This window comes from Danio rerio, chromosome 16 (genome assembly GCF_052040795.2).
Source record: "Danio rerio strain M-AB ecotype USA chromosome 16, GRCz13ab, whole genome shotgun sequence".
Lineage (NCBI taxonomy): Eukaryota > Metazoa > Chordata > Actinopteri > Cypriniformes > Danionidae > Danio > Danio rerio.
In genome coordinates, this window is record NC_141036.1 from 24,921,172 (window position 1) to 24,943,775 (window position 22,604).

The 22,604-nt window shown below is 33.0% G+C and overlaps 1 protein-coding gene and 1 long non-coding RNA gene across 3 annotated transcripts in view; both read left to right on the forward strand.

Moving 5' to 3' along the window:
* The window catches only part of LOC101883647 (uncharacterized), a 713,507-nt gene that overhangs the window by 532,951 nt on the left and 157,952 nt on the right, over positions 1–22,604 (forward strand). The gene's annotated exons all lie outside the window — the stretch shown is intronic.
* ltap1 (lipid transport auxiliary protein 1) lies at positions 4,928–22,104 on the forward strand. The gene is given in 7 exon segments (NM_001037112.3): positions 4,928–5,145; positions 10,531–10,632; positions 13,769–13,877; positions 13,963–14,016; positions 18,289–18,455; positions 19,986–20,044; positions 20,406–22,104. Coding segments are annotated over 7 exon segments (756 nt in total). The 5' UTR covers positions 4,928–5,088; the 3' UTR covers positions 20,614–22,104.

Here is a 22,604-nt window from a genome sequence, read left to right on the forward strand (position 1 = left end):
AAAACAAAGTGATACTGTATAATGTGTACAAAAGTGAAATCAGCTGAGGCAGAGATATTAAACATCTGTCAACATCTTCTATCCATAATCATTCATTTTCTTTTCGGCTTAGTCCCTTTATCAATCTGGGGTTGCCACGGTGGAATGAACCACCAATTTATCCAGCATATGTTTTACGCAGTGGCTGACCTTCCAGCTGCTACCCAGCACTGGGAAACATCCATACACTCTCTTTCACACACATACAATAGGGACAATTTAGCTTACCCAATTCACCTATATTGCATGTGTTTGGACTGTGGGGGAAACCGGAGCACCCGGAGGAAACCCACGCCAACATGGGGAGAACCCAGTCGAGGCTCGAACCAGCAACCTTCTTGCTGTGAGGCGACAGTGCTACTCACTGTGCCACCGTGCAACCTTCTATGTAATGTATTATCACATGCACTAAAAGCATCCTCTCCTGATACTGTCTGTGAACCCCCCACAAGCATCAATCCCCTCAATCAGCACAGCTATGTTCTGCTAAATCCTCCACAAGCACCAAACCATCAACACAGCCACATTCTGCCCCAGCAAGTCAGTTTCAAACATAAAAAAGTAAAAAAAAAAAAACTTTGTGTCTGTTTTGTGGCAGGCAGATGATAAGCAGGGCTGTATCTTTTAGTATTTTATAGAATACTTTTGTTCTGCCAGATCCCCCAGGCAGGGTTTTATTTAGATTAATTTAGTTAATTTTAGTTTTTGGAATTCTGTGCATTGGAAAGAAGTTATTTCAGAAGAAAAACAGTTTTTTGAAGTATTATTTGTTTTTATTCTGTCTATTCAGTGTTCTTCAATAAGAACGGTGGTGGTGGGGTTCATAATATTCACAATGGGATTTTATTAGTTGTTGGTTTAACCATGGATGAGATAATGGCTTCTATGTTATTTTCTTTTCAATGACATTTCTTGTCACATGTTCAAAAACAACAACCAATATTGCATGTCTATAATTTATATAATGGGTATAATTAAACAATACTTTCACTATAACGAAAATTAGAAGTGTAATAGAAAAAATATATATTTTCGCGCCGTTTTGAATTTTTCTCGAATACAAATACAAATACTTTTCCCCCCTCAACAAATACAAATACAAATACCGGCTGCTCCGCACATCCCTAATATATATATATATATATATATATATATATATATATATATATATATATATATATATATATATGTATATATATATAAACAAATAATACATTTTTAAAAACAGTTTAATATGTTTAATCATTTGGGATTATGGGGATAACTGGCAAAGTTTTAGTACCCAGCTACATGTGTATCATAAATATCTGTACACCGGTATAAGAATAACATTAAATCTGGCTGAAAATAAAGGATAGCTTAAGCTTATTAAAAAATTATAGATTTGTTTATTTATTGAAAGCAACATGATTCTCCCCAGCTCATGGCTTTGTTAATACTGTATAGCTGTGATCAGCCGATTTAAAATCCTGGATTTCGAACATGTTTGCTATGACTGGTGAGGCTCCGATTTGTGTTCAAGATTGGCTCACATAACCAGATAATCTGCTCTAAGAATCAGAACTGACCGAAGTCCTCAACAAGATTTAATCTCCCATTCAAAAATTAATTGGGCTAAAACTTTGGTAGTCTGAGCCCGGCTTTAGATTAGACAGATGTCTTGCCTGCACCAGATGTTTCTTTTTCAGGTAATGGACACACAACATGCAAAAAAGAAATCTCACAAGAGGATCAGTGGAGATTTATCTGAAGAAGACTGGAGAACACTTTGTTTATTGCTGGAGATCAACCAGCAAGTCGAGCTTTGTTAGTCTTGTTTTTGTCTTTTGCAGATTAGACTGGGGCATGTGGAGGAATGGGAATCACACCTCAGCAATGACTGCAAACTGATGGTCTGCTTAGGTGTTTCCTGAATGGACGAATGAATTAATTAATTAATGCAAAATAGATGTCCTTCCAAGAGGAAGGGGGTGGAGGTGGGCTTAGATAGTTAGCTAGATGTCTTGTCTGTGGCTGGTGTTTTTTTTTCTTTTTCTTTTTTTTCTTTTTTTTTTTTACAAGTAATGGACACACAACATGCCGAAGAAGGAAACTTATCGAAGTATCTGTTGAGATTTAACTGAAGGACACTAGAGAACATCTTGTGCATTGCTAGAGTTCAGCAAGGATGTTAGTTCTGTCTTTGTCCTTTACAGACTAAAGTGCAGCATGTGAAGAAAAATAGAAATCACACATCTCAGCAATGACTGGAAACTCTTGGTCTAGTTAGGTGTTTCCTGAATGGATTGATGAATGAATGAATGATTGAAAAATAGATGTCCTTCCAAAAGGAAGGGGGTGGAGGTGGGCTTAGATTGTTAAATGTCTTCTCTATTGTAGTAATTTAGCTTGTACACTGTTAACCCTTGTTGTAGATTATGCGTTAAATAACTCTAAAATAGCCAGTGTTTTGCTGTAATAAATAGAAACAATATTTTGCTGTAAAACGAGTAGGATTTGCATTTTATATATATATATATATATATATATATATATATATATATATATATATATATATATATATATATATATATATATATATATATATATATATATGCGTGTATATATATATATTGGATATTGAGCTACTCACCAAAAAAGTAACTAGTTGCATTACATAGTTACTTTTTATAGAATGTGATGTGTTATGTTATTTTTGTGTAACTTTTATTGAGGCTTGATCTCTTGCAGAATTTGTTTTTTTTTTTTGTTTTTTTTTTGCAATTAACAACACACCATATAACCTTTATTTACCATAAAAAATCGCATTAAATAATAATATAGAATAATGTTATCTTCTGACAACTTCCTGAGCCCAAAGCTCTACATGCTGTAAATACAGATTAATGACAGTTTAAAGCAATGTGTTTGATGCTTTTGTATTTTTTTGTCTAAAATGAGCATTTCACTTGTCTTCCATGTGTTCAGAAAAATTAGGTAACTTCTAGCACAGAAATGTGAGACTCTGCCATCTTGGTTTCTATTTGTTTCTGCTGGGAGAAAATTCTCTCTTTGAGTGTGGGATTCAGCGTTAATCTAAATTCAGTAATTTATTTTTTAAAAGTGAATGTAACTTGCAATACATGTTTAAAAAGTAACTCAAATATTATTAATATATTTTTTTAAATAATGCATTACTTGTTACTTAGAAAAGTAATTTTATTACGTAACTCGCATTACTTGTAATGCTTTACCCCCAACACTGTATACACTCAGTGTCAAACTCCAGTTGAGTTCCCACCCTACTTCAACACATGAGCCCTATATACACTGCATGTGTTGTTCATTAATTTAACCTCTTTGTTTTATTGTAATCAGAACATTTATTCATATCTGCTGATTTGATTAATTTGTTTGACATTTTCTGTTGTTTTGTTTGCTGCCAAACAATAAACACATTTGTCTGAAGAATTGATTTGCTTTCTGTTTTTAACAACAGTTACGAATACTGATTCATTTCAGTAAAACTACAATTACTATATATGATTTATTTATTAGTCTTTGTTTCATTGTTAAATCATGTGAACTCACACAGGGCACTAACTAATATTAACAATTTAATTTTAATAATGCATTTATATCAAAACCACCCAGATCTCTTTATATATATATATATATATATATATATATATATATATATATATATATATATATATATATATATATATATATATATATATATATATATATATATATATATATATATATATATATATATATATATACAAACCTACAATGCAAGCTACTTTTTAGCTCTTTGGAATATTTATATAACAGGCACTAAATCTTGCAGACATTAAGAATTAAATATTTATAGGCCAAATGTTTATTAATAACCATAATTAAAAAATAGATATTTGTAGTAAAAATGAAGCACATGGTGGAAATTAATGGATTATTTCATCCAACATGTAATACCTACAGCCCTGGGGAAATAAGTGACCACTTAAAAGTTAATATTGGTTATTCTGAATTGAATTAATACAAATGATTGAGAAAAGTCCATGTTTAATGACTATAAAATTGACCACGAAAGAAGATTTCAATTCATCATTGTGTTAAATGTGAAAAAAAAAAACATTTAGAAAAAATAATCAATACAAAGCAATTCATATAGATTTAATGGCACAGAAGTGTGTAAATTATGACACAATTATTTTGTGTGTGTAAAGTATCTGTTTATTTTAAAGATTAGAGTTTATTAGACTTTTAAAATGAAAATAAACCTCAAAATAAGAATCTAAAACTTCCAGTAGGTGGTAGTAAAGTGTAAAGAGTGCGACGATTTACATTACGAATGCAACCATAGTTCAACCCTATGTAGTTCAACAAACAAGAAAACCTCTGTCTGGATGGTCTGGACTCTGGACTGTTAAAAACATAAATTAATTAATTCAGAAAGTAAACAAAATATCTTTTGTGGCTTTAAAGGTTATTTTTAATATGATTCCCACTATATATATATATATATATATATATATATATATATATATATATATATATATATATATATATATATATATATATATATATATATATATATATATATATATATATATATATTTATATATATATATCTTTACATTTTTTAAATAAAACAGTAAATTTGACCTGATTTGCAACATGCATTCTCGTGACCTAGATATTAATATTATTATACTACAACTACTATTGATTATTACTATATAGTCCTACTGACCTAGTTTTTTTTTAGTGAATAACACCCAGTGTTTTATAAAATGGATTGGAGATGGTTTAAACTGGTGGTCTCTAATGTGGTTGCGCTATTTATGCCAGACCACCAGGTGACGACAAAGAAGTAACGTTAGGCGGAAGATTTTTTCCCATTAAAACACCCGACGAAGAGACCACAGGCGAGATGTCAACAAAAAAACTCTCCCGAAAATGCCTCTGTCAACCTGAATAAGAACCAGCCTAATTTTACAATTCATCAACAGTAACGAGCAGTAACGTTAGCTTCTGTTTATTACATTAAAAAAAAGCCACACAATGGGAACGCATCTTTCGGGAGTAAATGTTGTTCTTGTTATGACCTACGGCTGCCTGGTGAGTACCAAACTGAATAACGTGTAATAATTGTTCAATTATTGCTATTAAACATTTGAATTTAAAAATAATAGCACAACTAGTGCAGCCAAAGGAATATGTATCAGTTCTTAGTGTAATTTCTTCTTCCACAAGTGAGTGTATAACAAAATGCGGATAAAGGACATTTCCGCTTTAAAGTTGTAGTTTCAAAACCAAATGTATTTTCTGGGGACATTTTAAAATGCTCAACCTGAATCATCTTCTATGTGAAGCTACTTTGTCACAATCTACTTTGTAAAAGCGCTATGGAAGTAAAGATAAAATGAATTGAAATTGAATAAAAAAACTTAACGTGGCTTAATGTAACTAGACCAGAGAAATTGAGGTAACTGTTAAAGTTGGTTTTATATTCGCATATTCGTTCATTTTAACGCCCCCTATATTGTTTGACTTTGAATATTCGATATGAAATCGCATCAAAGTATGACTTTAAAACAACATTAGCACTATTTAATAGACTGAGAGTGTGAACAATAGTCATTGACTGTTAATATGATTTCCTTATTTAGAATTAGCAAAGAATACATTTCTGATATTATATTATTAAGGAGAAACTCTGAATGTGCGAATATAAAACCAACTTTACTCCAGTACCAGAGAAACCCAAATTTCTGTCAAACTGTGCTTGTTATTAACCCTAACTACTGTAAAAAGAACCAGTCCCAATTCCATAGATAAAGTGAGGAACATCACGTTAAACGTTTTCTCCTCATTGAAGTCTATTATAAGGAAAAAGCTTAACGTGGCTTAATGTACCTAAATAAGTAAAGAAAATACAATTTCTATAAAATTTTACTCAAGACAAAGCCTTTCTCTTATTTTTGTCAAAAGAATGACCTCTAATTTTCGTAAGTGAAAAATTATGATATGCTCTTCAAGTCCATTCTTCTTCTTCTTTGGCCTTAGTCCCATATGGTTGCGGGGTCGGCTCTTTGGAACAAGCTATTTTAGACTTATTTTAGACTTGATAACGACTTTTTTTACACATTCCGGCCGGCCTGTCGCCTGGGCCTGTCACCCTCATACGCTCATAACACTATGGACAATTTAGCCTACCCAATTCACCTGCAGCATGTCTTTGGACTGTGGGGTAAACCGGAGCACCCGGAGGAAACCCACGCGAATGCAGGGAGAACATGCAAACTCCTCCAAGAAAGGCATTCTTGCTGTGAGGCAACAGCACTACCTACTGCGCCACTGCTTCGCCATGCTCTTCAAGTCAATTATAAAAGGAAAAAGCTTAACATGGTTTGATGTACCTCAACAAGTGGGGCAAACCAAAAATCTTTGACATTTTACTTGTACCACTAACTACTAGCAAAGATCAAGCCCTAATTTTTTTGGATGAAGTTAACAATGTGACGTTAAGTATTTTAACCCCATTGAAGTCCATTATAAGAGCTTAATGTGGTTTAGCTTGACAACATTCTGAGACAATCAAATGTTTATAATAATATATGCATAAACACTTTCTGCTGTAATAAAAAAACAAGCTTCTGGTTTATATAGTGAACAACAATACTTTAAGTAGACATGTAACCGTGATCCATACGGATCACAATTCACGGTTCGGAACTTATGTGACGTGGTTAATTACTTTTTTGGACTTGTAGGTTAATCCAACATTTATAAGCAGAGAGATCGCATCATGCGTTTATTAATCTTTCTAAGCACTGCGTTCCAATCTGCGTTTGATCGAGAGAGATTCAGTTCTTACACTTTTTCAGTTACAAACAATTAAATAACACAGAAGTACTGGGAGAACAGTAAATAGATTATCAGATATATAAACAAAAATCGCTAAAATAAAAACCGCTAAACTTCGCCATCTATAATCCCTAATAATAACTTCTGTACAGCAGTCCCACAACATTCTGACACTCAATAACACTGACATACCCTGTCAGAAAAGTCTAGTGACTGGGAATGGGCTTTTTACAGTGTCTGCTATAATTTTAATGCTGTCTTTGGTGTGTTTAAATTAATGAATATGGCCACTGTGCTTAATGCATTGCTTCAGTGATTTCCTAAAGATAAATACAAAAAATTAACTCAACTGGAATCACTACAGTACAGTAGCCATCATCTAAACTCGCATGAAGCAAGAGATTGCAAGGACATATGATGACATGTGCAGGTGATTTAGTGCTGTCCAAATTCTTAGGGATAGATTTTGAAGCCCTTCCCCTTAACCCTCGGTTGGAAGGGCTAAGGGGAAGGGGTAGGGGTAGGGGTACAAAAATAGGATCGGGATTGGGCCTAAGGCTGTTTGTTTGCTGAAATTCTGATTAAAATCTGTTTTATTTATATTGTGAAATGCATATTTATAATGTTTTTAAGCATAGTATATGTTTTGAAAAGATAAAATACAATAAATCGTTATATGAATGCTGTAATGTTTAAATAATTTTCCATTTAAAACCCATGAGGGTCTCGTGACCATCAGGAAGAACGTAGCATCTCATTTCTCAGAGGACGCGTTCTCTGTTCTTGCGGCCTTCCGAGTTCGTTCTTCCGAGGACACCTGGCAAGACCGGTCTCCACAAGAACGCAAGTCCATTCTCTGCGTTATTGAAATTGAGAAACAATCTATGCTCTGAATAGGTTTTCAGAAATGATACACCTATAATGAGACATCAAGTTTTATGTGCGAATTGTTGAATTATTAATTTAAAATAAATATGATATGTTGTACAAGATGTTAGATTCTTATATTTAACACTATCAGCAAAGATAATTTTCCGTATTAAATATTTTCCTTTTTAATTTTTATTAAAACTACAGGTTCTAAGTTCTGTTTGTTAAAACTAATAGTTTTTGCTGTAATATTTTTGTATAACTGGAAAGCAAATGACATTTGTCTCCTCCCTTTTTTTGCTATTCCGTAAAATGGTCCAATCCATGACTCATAAACCGTAGTGGGATCCGAACCATGACATTTGTTATCCGTTACAGCATTCTCACCATAGAATTCCATTATAAGGAAACGGCCTAATGTACCCTAACACTGACCAGGGAAGCCCAAATTTCTGACAAAATTTACTTGTGATTAACACTAACTATTATCAAAAGAACGGGCCCTAACTAAATTTTAGTTACTAAAGACAAAGATTTACTAAAGATAAAGTGAACAATATCTCATTAGGTGTTTTCTCTCCTATGGAAGTCTATAATAAGGAAAGGCTTAACGCAACTTCACAACAACGGAGGGAAACCACATGTTAAAAAGGCTGTTTATAAAATCAAAGTTAGGGTTAATCACAAGTGAAATTTGATAGAAATTTTTTTTATTTTTTTGCTTTTTGTAAAGCCACATTAGTCTTTTTCCTCTTTTCCCTAGACTTCAATGGGGAGAAAATGCTTAACGTGATGTTTTTCACTTCATCTTTGGAATTGGAACTGGTTCTTTTTACAGTAGTTAGGGTTAATTACAAGCACAGATTGACAGAAATGAGGGTTTCTCTGGATGATGTTAGGTACATCAAACCACGTTAAGCTTTTTTCACGTTAAACATTTTAGCGTCTCCTTTTCATAACGATTTTACTGTAGTATAGATTGCAGTAAAGTTGGTTTTATATTTGCACATTTGTTCAGTGACAACTTGTAGCTTGTTCCCTATATTGTTGACCAAGGTAACTTACTTTGAATATTCTTTCGCTCTGAAATCTTGAAAAATCTACAAATATGTATGTGACTGAAAAATGTTGTGATTTATACACATTGGCTGCTAAGATGAGTTCACTGTTTACCATTAGCAAAGAATACTTTTCTGAAATAATATTATTAAAGACAAATTCTGAAAGTGTGAATATAAAACCAACCTTATCTCTATTAGTGAAAGTATAGTGAACATTGCATTGATTAACATTTATATAACTCAGTTTTACTAAAAATACTATGGTAAATTATGACCAGTATAGCCAAGCATGGCTGATTTGTGGTGGTTACCGTGGTTTAACTTCAATAACCGTGCTTTAACTACAATAATAATAATATTTTTCTTTGTGAAATCAAGTTTAAATTTTGTAAGTATTTTGAGTTTCCCATTTAAAAACTGACATCAGCTATGAAAAAAATCAAGAGGCAGCTTGAAGATTCTCAGTTTCTTTAAATTCTAAGTGTTTATTTATTTGAGTAACTTTTGTTTTGTTTTATTCTGTAAATGTTTTTTTTTTCAATTATTTCTTTTTTTTTCATTATTTAAAATGTTTCTTACCTATAATTGGCAATTATCAATCTAATAAAACTAGTGCTATGTTTTCAAATATGTTTGCTTGTTTTTAGAAATCAATATCCCAATATTTTGCTGTTTAAATCAATATTTGGTGGAATAACCCATATTTTTGTAATTTCAAGTGAAAACAATAGTTGTAGTTTTTTAACATTTTAATCAGTTTCATTTTTCATGAAACAGGAACGAATTATCATGAAATATTATTTTTTGTTAATTTAGATTTTTTAGAAAGAAAAAAAAACAGTAATGGCATTTTAATCAAACCCATATTTAACAAATCCATTAAATACAGAGAACAGAACATTTTTCAAGTGGTTTCCTCTAGGGCTGTGCGATTAATCGAATTGCAATCGAGATTTAAAAAGTTGCGATTAGATGATTACAAGCGGCTGCGATATGAAATATATTTGTATTATTAAATTTCCCCTGCCCAGAGCAAATGCATGACTGCCGTCTGTGTAATAGTCTTACTAGCCAATTGAGTGAGCGTCTTGCTAAAAAGTCAACTGAAAGTATTGCCAGTGACACTCAATCTAGTAGCTAGCAACAGCAAAGTACAATTTTAGAGTTCTTTCAGCCATGTTAGTTTGCGGAGTGTTCTGTGTTTTTATAATTATTATTATTTTGTTTTTATAATAAGCTACACTGTCTCCCTAATTTGAGTTGAACTTGTTTACAGAAAGGTAAGGTCATTTTATTTGTGTTTACTGTTTCCTGTAGAGAAAAATGAGTGTTTCATTTCTGAATATTTAAAAACAAATTTGAATAAATGTTTACGTTAATATTTTTTCGATTCCTTGTTTAACTTACACTCACTGCAAGAAGCTATGATTCAGATTATTGAGCTGAAGCTTGACTACAAAATTAAATCGCAAATCAAATGGAAATCGCAATATCTGTCAAAAAAATCGCAATTCGATTTTTTTTCTTTAAATCGCACAGCCCTAGTTTCCCCATTTTTTCATATAGCTGTAAATGGGAACTACTGTCATGCTTGCAAATACTGTCCCTCTATCTGCTTAAAATACCAGCTCAGATAAAGCAGAGCTTATGATGTTTGTGTCTGGCATTTTAAATGTGTTAATTAAAGCCTTCTGTCATTATGCAGGTGTTTGTGCTGCTGTTCATCTTTATGAAAAGGCAGATTATGCGCTTCGCTATGAAGTCTCGCAGAGGACCACATGTCCCGCTGGGTCACAATGCACCAAAGGTATGAACAGCTCCTCCTGACATCAAAAGCAGTTTATTTTTATATGCATGCACTACGACTGCACAATGTATCATTTCAGCATCAATATCGCAATGTGCGCACCCGCAGTAGTCTCATCACAAGACGTGCAATGTTGAGTCTGAATAATAGTTATGCTATAAATTATGATTTAATGATTTATGCAAAATAAAGTGAAAACAACATTATTTTACTTACCCCACTGGCGCTTGTTTTAATTAAAACTTTTACTTTTGACTTATTTTTTCTTAAGTTATGTAGGGATTATTTACAGTTTTAACCCAAAGCATGTGCAGTCTGTCAGATGAAGGAGAGCCGGAGTCAGAGATTTAAATAAATAAATCAAGTTTACTGAAGATAGTTTGCAGTTTCATCAGCAGAAGCCAGCTTCAACACTCGCTATGAGTTTCTATTCCATTCTGCTTACAATCACCAATCAATAACAGTTTTATTCTCACATAACATCATTAACTGCGTCTTACATAAAGGTGTTCTAACCTGATTGGGTAAAACTTCGATAGACTAGGAAATTTCCTTGTGTGTGTGCGTGCGTACAATTCTGAACAATATCTCAAGCATGTAAATGTCAGACATCCACTAGACCAGGGATGTCAAACTCAATTCCTGGACGGCCGCAGCCCTGCACAGTTTAGTTCCAACACTAATTAAACATACTTGATCAAACTAATTGAGTCCTTCAGGCTTGTTTGAAATCTACTGGTAAGGTGTTGGAGCAGGGTTGGAACTAAACTGTGCAGGGCTGCGGCCCTCCAGGAATTGAGTTTGAAATCTCTGCACTAGACTTTTTAGAGCTGACTCCAGACCTGTGAAACGGATCCACAATCAAAAAGAACACACACACACACTTAAAGTATAATCTGTTTCTTACCCAAGGCTCAGTGTACTCTCAGCCCACTCTTTCAAAACCGGTTAAAAACCGGTATAATCTACATTCAGGCAGTTATATCCTTACTACACAAAGTCTATTTTGAATAAAAAGTAGAATTACTTTAAAAGAATAAACCGTAAAAATAGCAAAATCACTAGCCATTTTAGATTGTATTAACTCATAGAAATAACAATAGAAACAGTTGTTTCCAGTCCTCAGCCCTTCAGTTCCACTCAAGGTCTCCGTGACCTTTGACCTAGTTTGGTGGCTCCTGAAAATAGTTACAAAGAGACAGGCAAAATGCACTGAACATTCTTATATTATGCAATGTGTTAACTTTATTCAATATTTAATAATCATCTTTAATAAAAATTATGGGAAACTGGTTGATGAGAAAAGGATAAACGATGATCCATCCTTGGATGGATTGGAAGGTAGAAATCTGAATCCTTCAGTTAAAAAACAAAACAATATTTTTACTTGATCTAAGCATTTTTAGATATTTGGACTAGAAATGAGACGGAGCCAAGTAAGAAAAGCATTTATTGCATTGAGATTATTCAATTTCTGTACCTGAATACTGTACTGTCACTGTGAAAATGTATTCATGTCGCTATATTTATTGCAGAAACCTATAATATCACAATATCAGATATTTCAATATTGTGCAACCTTAATATGCACTCCAGCAGGCACATTATTATATACAGCTATTAGTAGTGTAATGGATCATGGTAGATTCATGATTCGTACGGATCACAACCCACGGTTCGGAACACACGTGACCAGTGCATGAATAAATTTTTTTACTTGCAGATTAATCCTAAATTTGTAACGATAGCCTCTTGCGTCATTCAAATCCAATGTATGAAAGCATTTAAGCCTTGTTAAAATGTAATGATGACGGGAAGATGTTGTGGAAGGTTATTAGGATGTGGTGGCTTTCTTAGGTTACAGGTGTTTTCTCTGTCACTACTTGTTTAGCCTGCATTAATGCATTCAGTGTAAGCTGCACGTTGATTCATTAAAAGATTGGAATCTCAACACGCACGCAACATAAATGATAAATGATGGTGCTTTGCATATGTTTATTAATTATTTTATTATTTATTAGTAACAAACAGTCAAATAACACAGAAGTACTGGGATAAAAGGTTATAGTTTAGATAAAACCACTGATGTTTATGGTAAAGATAAAAATCACCGTCATATGCTCAAAAATGTAAGTGGTAAGCAGAAATGACATAATTTAACCAATAGGTGGCGAGAACCAGCCATCAAAAATATGCCACTGAATAATTTTTCAAAAATGATCTATCGTAGCAATGAAACATTGATTTATGATGAAATAACTGAATCATTTATTTAAAATGAGACTAAAAATAAATATGGGTTTTAAATATTTATTATTATTCAGCTGATTGTTTCTTCATTTTTTTATATAAAGCCAAAAATTTCTTGCAGTGCTGTTTTTATAAAAAATTGAAAGCAAATTGCATTTGTCTCCTCTTCTTTTTGGCTGATCCGAAAAACGATCAAATCTGCAACTAAAAAACATAATGTGATCCGAACCATGAGATTTTTGATCTATTACACCACTAACAGGTATACTGTGCTATGACCAGGTTGGAGCCTCTTTTGCCTGCTTACATTTTTTGAGGTACATTTTCAGCAAAGTGCTCAACCAACAAGAGTTTACTTTGCATCCATGAATTCTGCCTACTAATCTATATATAATAAGATATATAATTCTCTATTATAGATCAGTGAGTTTCATTAAGACTGATCTAACTCTTGAACTCTGAGGTTAAAGAAAATGTCAAGTTTCCCACTCCTAATAGCAACTTTTCAACTCGTAAATATGAATTATCAGTCATGACTTGAACGCATGAAAAGTTTGAATTCAGCAGATCATGTTGACCACATCTTTGCAAGTTGCTGTCATGTGATTGGCTGATAAGATAATTTCGATTATAAGCAGTTTATCGAGTGTACCTAATAAAGTGGCCGGTAAGTGTGTTTCTGTGCCTATAGATCATTTCTTTCTTTGCAATAAATATCCTCCAATGAAGGTAATAAATGGTCAAAGTTTAAAAAATAAGTACATCACTGGTATGGCATTCAAAATAAACATTAATATCTTTTGTTTGTACATTTATTTATGTTACCTGTATTCATTTTGAGCATACTAATTTATAATGCACTGAAGCAAAACTGCATGTCTCACAGGACCTGAGAGAAGAGATCGATTTGTGTTTGTCTAAAGTGAATGACGTTCGCTATGAACCACGTCTGCTCTCTAAAGATGACGACCGACTGAGGCATCAGGGCCAGATTGGTGAGAGGAAATAAAGACCCTTTCAGCTTTTCCCTATGAACAGTGTGGCAGAAGTGAACATACACCTGTGTTTGTGTTTGTGCAGGTTGTTATAATTATCTCTACAGAATGCAAGCTTTAGATGCCATCAGAGACTCTGGTAAGACTTGCTTCTGCCTCTCTGCAGATCAACATCACACAGTTCAAGCTCGTTCTGTTTGATTTGTGTATGTATTTTATTTTCTGTGAAATTTAAGCTTATTACATTTTTCACTTAAGTTTTTAGTTTAATATTTTTGTTTAAAATTTAGTTTTGATCTAATATTTTGGTGTGATTGGCTAAGTGGTATTAGCTAAACTATTAATCAATTATATAATAAGTAGCCTCAGCTGGGTAAGTTGGCATTTCTGTGTGGAGTTTGCAAGTTCTCCCCATGTTCACGTGGGTTTCCTCCGGATGCTCCAGTTTCCCTCACAAGTCCAAAGACATGTATAGGTTAATTGAATAAGCTAAATTGTCTATAGTGTATGTGTAAATAGGAGTTCATGGGTGTTTCCCAGTGATGGGTTGCAGCTGGAAGGCCATCCATTGCATAAAACACATGCTGGATAAGTTGGAGGTTCATTCTGATGTTGTGACCCCAGATTAAAGGGACTAAGCTGAAAAGAAAATGAATGAATGAATTAATTAATATAATTATTATTATTGTTTTACTATAGTCTCCCTTGTTATTTTTTGGCACTTATTTAGATTTAATTTTTCTGTTTAATCTAGTTTTAGAGGCAAAAATGTAAGTTTTTGTTTCTGTTCCAGTTTTAAATGCTATTATGTTATTTCTGTTAACAAAAGTTAACAAATATCTTTAGTATTTAATTTTTAAGTATTTATTTGATAAACAGTGTAGTAAAAAGTAGTAAATAACTGTTTATTATTTCAATCATAATCATCAAAGATTTAATTGAACACGCATGCATATAGTTTACTTAACAGTTAATGTGATCTTTATAAATTGCAGCATGTTATCCAGTATTTAATAAACACTTCATACATATTTATTAAACATTTATTTCAGAATTTAGTTTAATAGAATCGAACTGGCCACATACATTTTAACTAATGTAGTTACTAAAACAGAAAAGAGAACATTAAGCTAAAGGATTTTCCTAATTATTGGGGAACTCACACCAGCGACATCTGAGACCACTACGACTTGTAAAAAGTGAGAAATGAAAGTGTTTTTTATTGTTCTATTTCCTGCTGTTTTCTCATTGATGGAAATTTTCTTTCTTATTTGTCCATCCACACAATAGTAGGCCCTATACAGAATCAACTTTCTGTCCGTTGTTGGATAATGGCCTGTAACACCTGCTATTAAAGGGACAGTTAAACCAAAATTTTTAATGTACTCAACATTTGCTCACCCTTAAGTGGTCATAAACTTTTTCATGTGCCCCCTGATATTCCATAACGTGATTAGTTTAAACTGCAATGTTTAAATCCTCTTGTGCTTCAACAATGTGCTGTGATGTTTAAGAATTGACATTTTAAGTAAAAAAATCTAGCCTAATGGATAGGTTTGTATTTTTTTCCCTACATTTGCACTGAAACAACTTAGTATTTTAGAAGTAGGTGACAGTTTGTGACTGTTTGAATGTATTTGACCACCTGTGAGATTAGACTAGGGCTGCACAATATTGGAAAAAAATGGACATTCCTATGTTTTTCCCTGCAATATATATATATATATATATATATATATATATATATATATATATATATATATATATATATATATATATATATATATATATATATATATATACTTAACATAGATATATACATTAGATGTCGCCTGGCCTATTGTTGTCTATTGGACGGAATGCGTCAATTAGCGCCACCATCTTGGTACAGGGTAGCGCTCCTTTGAAATGAATGCGGGACCAAGGTACAGTGGAGGACTGTGGCCATCCAAAGCCAGAGATATACACATATCTATGATCGCGAGTTTTCCTGGATGTTAGTATGTATTTTTTTTTTTAATTACACAAATTATAATTTTACATCACTTTTCTACATTGATGGATCAGTGACTGCACGGGCATTCCTTACAAAAAAGCTTGTGTTTGTGTGTACAGAAATGTACTATTCACCCTCTCTGTAAAATTTGATTTAATCATGTCCTGAAACACACCTCCTCTCCTGCTTTCACTTCTCATACTGACAGAGGGAGCGATTCGTTTGTGAACGACTCTTTCACTAGCCGACAATAATACAAGTTTCTGGCAGCGCAGCATCTCGTTGTCATATTTCTTTTGCATTGTTTGCTGATTTTATTCAACAAAACTAGCATAAGCCGTGTGTTTAGTGCGAGTTGGAGCTACTTTGCCTTATGGTGAATGCAGTAAGTGACTGTTATCATCAATAACGTTATCTGATTAGCACAAAAGTTCAGAACATACAAAAACAGAAAAAAACTTAATCTTACCTATGAAATGTTCTGCCTTTGTGCTTTGTTTTCTTTGTTTGCTTGTTTGTACTACACCTGTAGACAGCGATAAAGTCCAGCATCTTTACGTAATAACACTGTTTTGACTAGTGCGGTTGAATGACATTTGTCCTGGGAGCACTGTACCAATGTGGAGACATTATTGACGCATACTCAGGGTTCCTATGCGATATCTGGTGTATATATCCATGTATACTTAAGACTAGGGCTGTGACAACCGCGTCACCGCCATGGTCAGTTGTGTTTTAAAGGTTTACAGGTGCATCCTGACATGACGCGGGGACCAGATCTCTGCACTATTGCTTTAATTTTACAATTTTCATAACTGCATTGCGTTTTCATATGGTAAAATATCAAAATTTATGTTCTGAAAGTAGTAGGAATGACGGGAGTGTTAGTAATTAATGACAGAAAGAACTTTCACTTTTGAGTGAACTTCTGTTACGTGTTATTTTAGTATGATGAAACAAAAATAGTAATGCAGTATTTTTCGCTCTGCCAAGTCTTCTCTGTTGCTGTGTGGAGCAGCAGCCTGCGCCAGTAACCTTTTACCCTGGCCCCACCCTGCCCCCCGACTCCTGAATTTCTCACTCACTCACTCACTCACTCACTCACTCACTCACTCACTCACTCACTCACTCACTCACTCACTCACTCACTCACTCACTCACTCACTCACTCATGTGGGCATGCACTGCGGTCTCATAAGTAAACGCAGCTTTTTGATATAATGTTTTTCTTGTTCCCGAACAAATAATTTTTTTAAGTATTTGTTCTAAATAAGTTTTCATAAAAACACGCTATTTGTGCTTATCCGAATACCGTATTCGGGTTTGGCTCCACCCATAATATATATATATATATATATATATATATATATATATATATATATATATATATATATATATATATATATATATATATATATATATATATATACAGTTGAAGTCAGAATTATTAGCCCTGACTTATTAGCACCCCTGTTTATTTTTTTCCCCAATTTCTGTTTAATGGAGGGAAGATTGTTTCAGCACATTTCTAAGCATAATAATTTTAGAAACCTATTTCTAATAACTGATTTATTTTATCTTTGTCATGATGACAGTAAATAATATTTGACTAGATATTTTTCAAGACACTTCTGTACAGCTTAAAGTGACATTTAAAGGCTTAACAAGGTTAATAAGGTGAACTAGGCAGGTTAGGGTAATTAGGCAATTTATTGTATAATGGTGGTTTCTTCTGTAGACTATCAGAAAAAAAAAAAAAATTGTTTAAAGGGGCTAATAATTTTGTCCCAAAATAGTTTTTTTAAAAATTAAAAACTGCTTTTATTCTAGCCGAAATAAAACAAATAAGACTTTCACCAGAAGAAAAAATATTATCAGACATACTGTGAAAATTTTCTTGCTCTGTTAAACATCATTTGGGAAATATAAAACAAAAGAAAAAAAAATCTAAAGGGGGCTAATAATTCCGACTTCAACTGTGTATATATATATATATATATATATATATATATATATATATATATATATATATATATATAAATATATATGTATGTACATATGTACATATGTATATGTATATATGTCAGTGTGTGTGTGTATATATATATATATATATTAATGATGTATCGTGCAGCCCTAGATTAGACTGTGAAAGAAGTTGCCTTTGATCAGATTGTTTTGGCAGTGCAACCACTAATGTGAAAAAAATCCACAAAACACCTCATACTAAATCTGACCTAAGACATGATTTTAATGGAACTGTTATGAACTATTGTATACTTCTGGTTTTGCTTCAGAAAAATAATTATGTGCTAATCTTGTGAAACAGATCTGTACACCTACACAGTACACCTACAGTACAACTGTACACCTATGGGTTTAGCCTGATGTGATATGCTTGTGTTTTGCCTCTAGATCTTCCGGTTCAGGACATGTCTCGCAGTGCGAGTGCTCTGACAGGCCGCCAGTACAAGAAGTGGCTGATGGATCTGCGAATCTCTCACTCTCTGGTCAAGTTCAATCATAGTGCACTTCTGGATCGCTTGCTGGAGGGTTATGACAATGCTCGACACGGCACTGGGGTCAGTCTGAATCTCAGTCTATGGCTTGAAATTAGTTTAAGGTCCTAAAATTAACATTCGACAAGCCCCCAATACTAGTAAAAACTTATTTAAAAAAAAGCTTATTTAAAATAGCGTTACACACTAGTTTGTCAGAGAATTAATTTTAGTTAATTCCTACAGTCCCTACGAAAGTAGGATAGTGGAGGAGAAAAATCGATCTAATTTTTGGTGTACTATGTGATGGGAAGCTTCTTGGTTTAACATTTAAAAGAAGACAAACAAAAACAATTAAGAATATTAGTTTTGTTGTTTAAATTTTTATATAAAAAAATAATCATTAAAAAAATTTGAATAAAAAACCTTCAGATTTTTGTGCTGTCAAACAATTGATCTCATCCAAAATAAAAGTTTGTATTTTGATTTATAAAACCTAACCAGAAATCGAGGGTGTATGTGACGTCATTAGCATGGTGGTCTGTGTCACTAGTTTAAATTGCTTATTGGTGTTAAAATTATAGACAATATGTTTAATAACCTTTACATTAAAAGGTTTTGCAGAACCACATTGTTGCCTAAATGCAAACCTTTTTGGAATTTCTGATTTGAGCAGATTGAATGGAAAAAAGTTTGGAACTTACCTAGTCAATGTCTCGCCAATAAATTTAAAGAAGTGACATAAACTAATTCATTTAATTTGTCCAATGAAACAAATTGTTAAAAAAAAATTTTAGAGACATGGATTCTGTGTGCACTTTTTGTGAATAAGAGGAGGAATCAACAAAACACCTGTTTTTTGAAAGAACATATACCCAAATGTTTTGGTTTGATGTTGAATATCTTATATTTAATCTTACAAAATAAAAAAATCAGTTTCTTGTAAAGATATTTTTTTGACATACAATAATAATAGTAAAACTTTGGAGCAAATTGAGTTTATTAATTTAATGATTATAGTACCATGTACACAAACAAAAATGATCCAATGATAAACCTAACATATATTTGTTTAAAATTGATCTTAAGCATTATAACAAAACTCTAAAAGACATTAAAAATAAAAAAGTTCTATGGATGTATGCAATTTTGGAATCATTGTCTAATGCAAATTTCTTGTAATATATATATCCTGTCAATTTATTTATGTTTTGTTTTTTATTGTCTATTGTTTTGTTCCTTTTGATGTGGAAAAAATGTAAGCACTGTATTCCTCAATTTTTTTTGTCTGTTATTGTTCTTGTTATGCAATTAAAAATCCAGTCAAAAAATAGTTTAAATTGCTTATTTCTTTTGATTTGAACATTCTTCTAAAGATTTGGGATCATTTAAATACATAAGTCAGCAAAATATATAACATATTTGAATAGGTTGTATATAAATTACATATTTCAATAATAATATTTCTTGATTTTTTTTTGTTCAAATTGTGCCTTTTTTGAAATGCAATTTTTTGGAATTTTAATTTCCTTCATGCGTTTAACAGTTTTGTCCAACAGAGGGCGCCGCAACACACAATACACATTGAATATCCTTGTGTTCTCTGTCCTGCAGGTGTTTGGTGAAGCAGAGTTTGTGAAATATAAACAAGATCTGACTGAACTGGCTGCTCTGTAAGTTCTGCAGTCCACCGTTTTCTGTTCATGTGTCAAACGTTCACTTTTTTCACTTGCAACTGACTTGAGAAGTTTTGTAATGGCAATACTGGAAAAAAAATATTCAGCAAATATATTAATATTTAAAAACAAATTGTAAATATCATTTTTTTTTTTTGCACTACTTGATTTTTATTTGCAGTTTGAGTTTCTCAAAACTCAATTGTCCCTTTCCAATTGTCCTCAATTGTCCCTTTGCGATTTTTATTTTTTATTATTTTACAATTTTTTCTAAATACTTTATTTTTTGTTTGCAAAACATTCTTTTATGTTGCAAGTATATATGGCCCTAGATTGACTCCATATTTTTTCTTCCCAGTGTGAAGAGTCACTCCAACAGCAGCAGTCTGAACCAGCAGCACCAGTCAGCAGCCAAAGACCTGACCAGCTCTCCCGGCCCATCGTCCACCTCCACCATCCAGGTCACCTACCTGCCGTCCAGCGGTCAGCGCAGCAAGAGGCCCAAACACTTTCTAGAGCTCAAGAACTTCAAAGACAACTACAACACACTGGAGAGCACGCTGTAGGACACTGGGTGAGTAAATCTTGACTGAAAAATCATCATCCACACAGTGGGAGATGCTGAAAAAAGCCCTCGAATAACTCTGAGAATGTGAAAAATGTGGCAGAAGAGGTGATGAAATCTGTGGGATTGATGTCAGCGCTGCTGCTTTGAGAACAATGCAAGAATATTGCGTTTGCTCATGTTATGTTTTCCTGTCAGAGTTTACAGGAAGATGCTGTTTTCTTGTGCTGAAAGTCAAAGCCACTGTTTAGCAGCTTTTCTTTATGTAAAAGGCTTTTTCATGTGAACTGGGAGAGTTTTGTATCTTTATTGGCCAAAGAGCACAAACAAAGCGCCCCGTTTAACTGAGATGATAAAACTTTCACTGCCATTGCTTATCAGTCATAAACGTATGGAGTCCATCTAGGGCCAAATATTCCTGCAAAATAAAAGAAAGTTTTGCCAACAAAAAGAGCAAAATAAAGAAATGCAAATCTCCAAAAATCACAGAGCCAAAATTACTTGAATGAAATGTGCAAAAAAAGAGCTGCAAATAAAAATGAAAACTAAAATATTTGCTAAGTATTTTACAACACCTTTACCAAACCCGTCCAGTCGATTGCAATGCTCATCTTGATTTGCTTTTTAGTCAGCTGTGAGTTTGCCATGCTGTTTTCACATTGCACTTCACTTTACTGTGCGTTCTGCCCGCGGCCTGCTATAAACACCCAAGTTCCCTTGACTCCACCCCCTTGTCAAAGCAGGGCCATTAAGTGAAAAGCGCAGAAATGTGCAAAGTGAAAACAGCATCGCAAACTCACAGTTAACTAAAAAGCCAATCAAAATGAGTATTTTGCAGATATATATATATATATATATATATATATATATATAGTTACATTTTTTACATTTCTTATATTTTAGTTTTTTTACTGCTTGATTTTTATTTGCAGTTCTTTTTTTGTTTTCAAATTTCATTTTTATTTTTTTAAACTTAATTTTTCCTGTGCAGTTCTTTATTTTTGTTATCAAAATAAATTTTTATTTCTTTAAATATTTTTCGCTTTGAAATTTTTGGAGATTTGCATTTATTTATTTATTTATTTATTTTGGCTCAATACTTTTTTTTTTTTTTTTAGTTTGCCAAACTTTGTTATTTTGCAGGTATATATGGCCCTAGATTGACTCCATATAATTGTGATTTTTTAAAAGCAGCTGTGCTAACCAACTGTTACACCAGTTTGTTTTATTAAAGCAACTTAAGCTTAAGGTGTTCAAATAGAATCATGCACCGGACATCATTCTAACAAAAAGTGGGAGAAAATCAATTGATTGGACTATTGTCGGTAATACTAAAGTGCAATTTTAATTTAGTTTAATTACAGTAGTTTATTTAAATATGTGTGTAGATATGAGAAAGAGTGTGGTTTGAGTTATGTATTGCTATGTATGTATGACTGAGAGACATATGTCAGTGTGAACTTTCACTGTGTTATAAATCTTCTTGATCTAATCAAGTGTCTGACTCTTCTGTGGCTGAACTGTAGAGCTCTATGTATTATGTAATAATGTCTTGTATTAAAGCAATGCTTTCCTCAAACCTAGTTTTTAATACTTTTCACATCATCATAACAATCAAATAAATATATATAACTATATAGCTGGCTACATAATAATAATATTTTAATTTTAATTTTGTTTGTATACATTTACAATAAGGATGTTTATAAAGGGTGCAGTGGGTAGCGCTGTCACCTCAGCAAGAAGGTCGCTTGTTCGAGCCTCAACTCGGTCAGACGGCATTTCTGTGTGGAGTTTGCATGGTCTATCCCTGTTCGTGTGGGTTTCCTCAGGGTTCTCTGTTTTCCCCAAAGACATGCGGTACAGGTGAATTAGGTAAGCTAAAAATTGTCCGTAATGCACGAGTATGAATGATCAGATTGGTGTTTTCCAGTGATGGGTTGCAGCTGGAAGGGCACCCGCTGCGTAAACATTTCAACGTTCACTCGGCTG